The sequence below is a fragment of the Perca fluviatilis genome, chromosome 14, assembly GCF_010015445.1.
Source record: "Perca fluviatilis chromosome 14, GENO_Pfluv_1.0, whole genome shotgun sequence".
Lineage (NCBI taxonomy): Eukaryota > Metazoa > Chordata > Actinopteri > Perciformes > Percidae > Perca > Perca fluviatilis.
In genome coordinates, this window is record NC_053125.1 from 5,763,114 (window position 1) to 5,769,113 (window position 6,000).

The following is a 6,000-nucleotide window of genomic DNA, read 5'->3' on the forward strand; positions in this document are numbered from 1 at the left end:
ATGCATAGTATCCTGGATCCATGAAATAACTGGCCTTTAAAAATAAAAATCTGCCTGCCTCTATGGGAATTTAACATAGGGGTGTACTCACTTTTGTTGCCAGCGGTTTAGACATTAATGGCTGTGTGTTGAGTTATTTTGAGGGGACAGCACATTTACACTGTTATACAAGCTGGACACTTAATACTTTACATTGTCGCAAAGTTTAATTTCTTCAGTGTTGTCCCATTAAAAGATAAAATGAAATATTTACTAAAATGTGAGGGGTGTACTCACTTTTGTGAGATACTGTATGTAAACTCACACATTTTGTTGATTTTATATGCGTGTCATTTTTTGGTTGTCCAAGTGGACACTTGACTTCTAATGTAGCCCAGAAGGGTTGTATTTTGGTAAAACATTCAATAAGATAATGAAATCAGTTTATTGGCGAGAGCGTAGCATATTTCATAGACGGACACCTGGCTGATCGTATTCAAAACTAAAACTATACGTTTAAACTTCAAATTCAGGCTGAATTGATTTTAAATAGATTTTGACTGAATATGGTTTTTTCAAATAGGCTAATGTCTGTGAGCCAAAATGCACGTGCAGGGTTCCATGGTTGCTATGTTTGGTCTCCAGGTGCATCATTTATGTGAGGTCGTCATTTAAACAAAAACAAAATCTCACACCCGGTCAAGAAAAAGTGTTCCTCTCAAGTTCCTCTGGACATTTCCTTCCACATTTCCTCTCCTACTGAGAACTTCTTCCATCCTGACAAGAGCTTAAGCCTCACAGAGACCGACCAAAGCCACAAACCAGACCTCCAGCATGGAACATGTGAGATTTGAACCCTTTAAAAGGCTGCAGTGTTTTCTATGTATTTTACCGTCGAGACAAAGTTCACTGACACTGCTAACAGACTCTGAACAGACCCTTACACCTGTAGAGCTGAGCCATATGGGAATATAAAACATCATTTATCACGTATAGGCCTAATATATAGAGCATGGTTTTATGTCGGTTAGCCTAATAGCTGGTTTGATTTGCATTGAAAGATGATTTTATGGAAAATACCCCATGCCAGTCTCTAGGTATAGTGAAGGGTATGTGATGATATGGGGCTATTTTAATTCCAAAGGCCAAGGGAACTTTATCAGGATGCATAGTATCCTGGATCCATGAAATAACTGGCCTTTAAAAATAAAAATCTGCCTGCCTCTATGGGAATTTAACATAGGGGTGTACTCACTTTTGTTGCCAGCGGTTTAGACATTAATGGATGTGTGTTGAGTTATTTTGAGGGGACAGCACATTTACACTGTTATACAAGCTGGACACTTAATACTTTACATTGTCGCAAAGTTTAATTTCTTCAGTGTTGTCCCATTAAAAGATAAAATGAAATATTTACTAAAATGTGAGGGGTGTACTCACTTTTGTGAGATACTGTATGTAAACTCACACATTTTGTTGATTTTATATGCGTGTCATTTTTTGGTTGTCCAAGTGGACACTTGACTTCTAATGTAGCCCAGAAGGGTTGTATTTTGGTAAAACATTCAATAAGATAATGAAATCAGTTTATTGGCGAGAGCGTAGCATATTTCATAGACGGACACCTGGCTGATCGTATTCAAAACTAAAACTATACGTTTAAACTTCAAATTCAGGCTGAATTGATTTTAAATAGATTTTGACTGAATATGGTTTTTTCAAATAGGCTAATGTCTGTGAGCCAAAATACACGTGCAGGGTTCCATGGTTGCTATGTTTGGTCTCCAGGTGCATCATTTATGTTATTGTCATTTAAACAAAAACAAAATCTCACACCCGGTCAAGAAAAAGTCTTTCTCTCAAGTTCCTCTGGACATTTACTTCCACATTTCCTCTCCTACTGAGAACTTCTTCCATTCTGACAAGAGCTAAAGCCTCACAGAGACCGACCAAAGCCACAAACCAGACCTCCAGCATGGAACATGTGAGATTTGAACCCTTTAAAAGGCTGCAGTGTTTTCTATGTATTTTACCGTCGAGACAAAGTTCACTGACACTGCTAACAGGCTCTGAACAGACCCTTATAGAGCTGAGCCATATGGGAATATAAAACATAATTTATCACGTTTAGGCCTAATATATAGAGCAGCAGTTTTCGTCGGATTAGGGTGGCACCTAAATCATGGTTGCAGCTGTCGCCGTGGTCCTGCTCCGCGCCCTACTATGCCCTGCTACACCCTGTTACACTCTGTTACACCCTGCTACGCTCTGCAGTGCCCTGCTAAACCCTGCTATGTCCTGCTATGTCCTGCTACGTCCTGCTACGTCCTGATACACCCTGTAATGCCCTGTAGTGCCCTGCTACACCATGAACTACTACAACTACTATTTCTAGTCATAGTTCCATTATCTTAATTGTGACAATTATTGCCACTGTTCATCACACCCCCAACCGGCACCGTCAGACACCGCCTACCAAGAGCCTGGGTCTGTCCCAGGTTTCTTCCTGAGAGGGAGTTTTTCCTCGCCACTGTCGCACTGAATGCTTGCTCTTGGGGGAATTACTGGAATTGTTGGGTCTCTTTAAACTACAGAGTGTGGTCTAGACCTACTCTATCTGTAAAGTGTCCTGAGATAACTCTTGTTATGATTTGATACTATAAATAAAATTGAATTGAATTGAATATATAGACTATATAGAAAATTATGGAATACAATATATTATTATGATGATTTCAAGATAAGCTGAAATGGTTACTTACTTAGTTCCTCTAAAATGGCTAAAGGGGATTAAAATTTTTCTCATCTGATGAATAATTTAGTCAGTTTTTCGCCATTAGTTGAAGGTTAAATCCAAATATTCTGTCATTACACAACATAGCCCGTAGCTATAGGCTACTTTTAAGCAAATATCGTGAAAATAAATGCAACAAATTCAAGACAACTCCGTCGGTCTGTTCTCAACAAAATAAGTTTAAAAAAGTGAGAAGAAAATATATATATATAGGTCTAGGTCTATCGCTGTAGGGATCCTGTCCATAATGTAGTCAGACACTTAGAATAATAATCTGAGCCTGTCAGCGGCAAAACGAGCACTTCCAGTGGACGGAAACTGAAGGTGCACAATGACATTGCAGCTTGTTTCACCGCTGCCGACTGCAGAAGTCTCGTTTAATACTGGACCAATTTCCAAAATGTTTGTTCCCATCAGTCACCTTGATACAAAAACATAGAAACATAAGGTCCAGGTTGAAAAAAAAAACTAAGTTAATCTGACCTCCAGGAGTTGAAACTGGGCCATTGTTAGGTGCTTGTGAAAAGAAAAGTCAGTTTTAAGGGAAAGTTTCAGTTTCTTTTTTTTTTACTTTATTCAATGCCAGATTTTGCAAGACCCTGACTCCACAAAAAGGAGAATCTCTGCACGCCAGGCCGAGGGAGTGAGGAAGCCTGCAGCCCAGTGTCCGTGCTGCAAGGACAGCCAGGTGAGACATTTGTTTCTCTGATTTTGGACAAAAAAAACCTGTTTTAGTCCCAAGTTGTTCACAATGTAATCCTCAAGAACTACAGATTTAGACAGTTTTCAAAATGGCAAACGCATAGCAGAGTATATGGACAGGGACACAGTGCAGGCCTTCTGTACAGGACTGCTTCACTGCTTATTGGCATTACATTTCATAACTGCTTTGGGAGCATGCCTGCCCTATGTTCCTACATTTCTAAGACTTTATTTTTCACTGAAAATTAGGCCCTATGTTCCCACAGCACTATTTTCCCACACTAACACTAACCCTAACCCTAACATAGGGCTGTGGGAACATAGGGCCTAATTTTAAGAAAAATCTTACAAATGTGGGACCATAGGGCTGTGGGAACATAGGGCTGACCCCACTTTTTTAGGCTACATCTACAATACTACATTTTGATTTGAAAACCAATAGCTTACGCCTCGCGTCCACACTACTCCAGTGTTTCAGAGACCCTAAAACAGAGACATTCCGAAACACTGCTGCCCCCGTTTTGGTTCAAAAACTCCAGATTTGCTCTGTAGTCTGGACGGACACAAACGGAGACATTTTGGAAACGATGACGCATGTCAGTCAGTCTTATCGGTTAGGTAGCTGACGTACCTTTCGGCAACAGTTCCACCTCACCATTGTTGTTCTTTCTCCAAAGTATATTCAGCTTACTGTAAGCATCCATGGTTTTCAGCCGCAGAGTAACGCCAGACAAGGGGGGGGGGGGTTAAATGTATTTTTAAGACATTATTTTAAACTACAGTTACAGTGGGGCGGCTCGGTTGGAAACGTAGGTGTATTCATGTTTTCAAATCTCCAGTTAGCTTTTAGCACTGACTTTATGTAGGGCCCTCTGGCTTTTTTAAATTCTTTTTTTTTATAATTTCGCGATTCCGTCCATTATTATGTATTGCTGAAACTATCTATATTAATGCTGCCGTCAGTCTGGGACTGGCCTCAGGCGGGCCCTCGTCGAACAAAGACACTTGCCACCGGGCCTAACAACTTTTCTGGGGGAAACCCTGTATATAGTATTCCATTTGCACAAGTACATTTACAAAATGTACACGTTTGTAATATAATGTAATTCACAATATTTCTGATTCTGTAAATAATGTTGGTAATGTTAGTCATGTTTTTTTATTATCTACCGTGTATATGCACTGTTTGTTGGAAAGCAATGACCTACATTTGGTTACATATGTGCCTGCACATTGTTTCAATAAAATACAATTGACTTGGCTCTCCCCAGGTGCCACATTCGAAGCGAAAGCGCCCGCACTCTGCTGCCCGTGGCGACCGTCCCCAGAAGCGGAAGCGGACCTCCGTGGCCCGCCCTCCCAAACCCTCTGCTGAGAATCCAGCGTCGGAGGTGTCGAACTGGGGTCCTTCTCCCCAGCCTTCCACCCCAGCTGTTGACATCGCAGGGTTATTGGGTTTGGTCCCGAAGCTTGAGGCCACCATCTCGCCATCTGACCTGCCGGTGGCGTCAACCGTGGCCCCCAGCCTCCAGCCCTCTGCTGTTCTGCCGCACCACGACGAGCCTCTAAAGATACACAACCGCTCTGTGGAAGAGTACCAGCAGATCTACCATGAGGTTGTAGATGACATGCTGAGGTATGTTTGGGTCAAAAAGCAGGACTCTTTCAAATCTACCACTCGTGTTTCATAAACGCACATTTCAACCTCTCCGTTTTCAAAAATAACATCGTGCACAGCTGTCAGTTTTCAGAAAAGTGTCCGTTTACACGTGTAAACGAAGGGCACAAACAAAGGGAAATGTCTCCTTTTTTCAAAAAAACCATGTACGTGTAAACGGGGTATCAATGTCTCCATAGCAGGGTTTTCCCTCGCCATTATGGACCTTTTTCACAGCAGACATTTTGACTTGTCATAGTAGGAAAAGCACAGCTGAAATTGATAACCTGATAACTGATGGCTCAATTCCATCAAGTGTCCCAGTAAGCTATTACAGTGAGTCAGCATACACAATACCAGGGCCTCTCCTAAGTGGAATGCAGCCATCAGTAATGGTTTAATACCAGGACCTCTCCTAAGTGGAATGCAGCCATCAGTAATGGTTTAATACCAGGGCCTCTCCTAAGTGGAATGCAGCCATCAGTAATGGTTTAATACCAGGACCTCTCCTAAGTGGAATGCAGCCATCATTAATGGTTTTGAATACACCTGTGCTTTTCCTACCATGACATGCCAACATGTCTGCAGTGAAAAAGGTCTATAAAGTTTTTAGGTGCAGCACCCGAGCCGTTTTGGGCAGCACCTAATGAATGACTAACTTAAAGACTTTTCTCACATCTAATGGCTGTAGTTGCAGGGTTTCCCCCAGAATTTTTTTGATTTGTGATAACAGAATCATGGACGGAACCGGGAAATTGAGAATTTTAAGCTATAAGACAGATTCCAGATGGCCCTAAAAGCTAACTGGAGATGTCAAAATATGACTACATCTACGTATCCCGTGTCTAGCTGCCCCACTGTAGCTGTA

The 6,000-nt window shown here is 41.5% G+C and overlaps 1 protein-coding gene across 1 annotated transcript in view; it reads left to right on the forward strand.

Moving 5' to 3' along the window:
* The first annotated feature begins 1,954 nt into the window (after positions 1-1,954).
* The window catches only part of LOC120573536, a 4,829-nt gene continuing 783 nt past the window's right edge, over positions 1,955-6,000 (forward strand). Inside the window, exons 1-3 of the mRNA XM_039823325.1 lie at positions 1,955-1,963; positions 3,360-3,461; positions 4,747-5,111. Coding sequence (XP_039679259.1) covers positions 1,955-1,963; positions 3,360-3,461; positions 4,747-5,111 — 476 coding nt within the window. The remainder of the gene's footprint in view (positions 1,964-3,359; positions 3,462-4,746; positions 5,112-6,000) is intronic.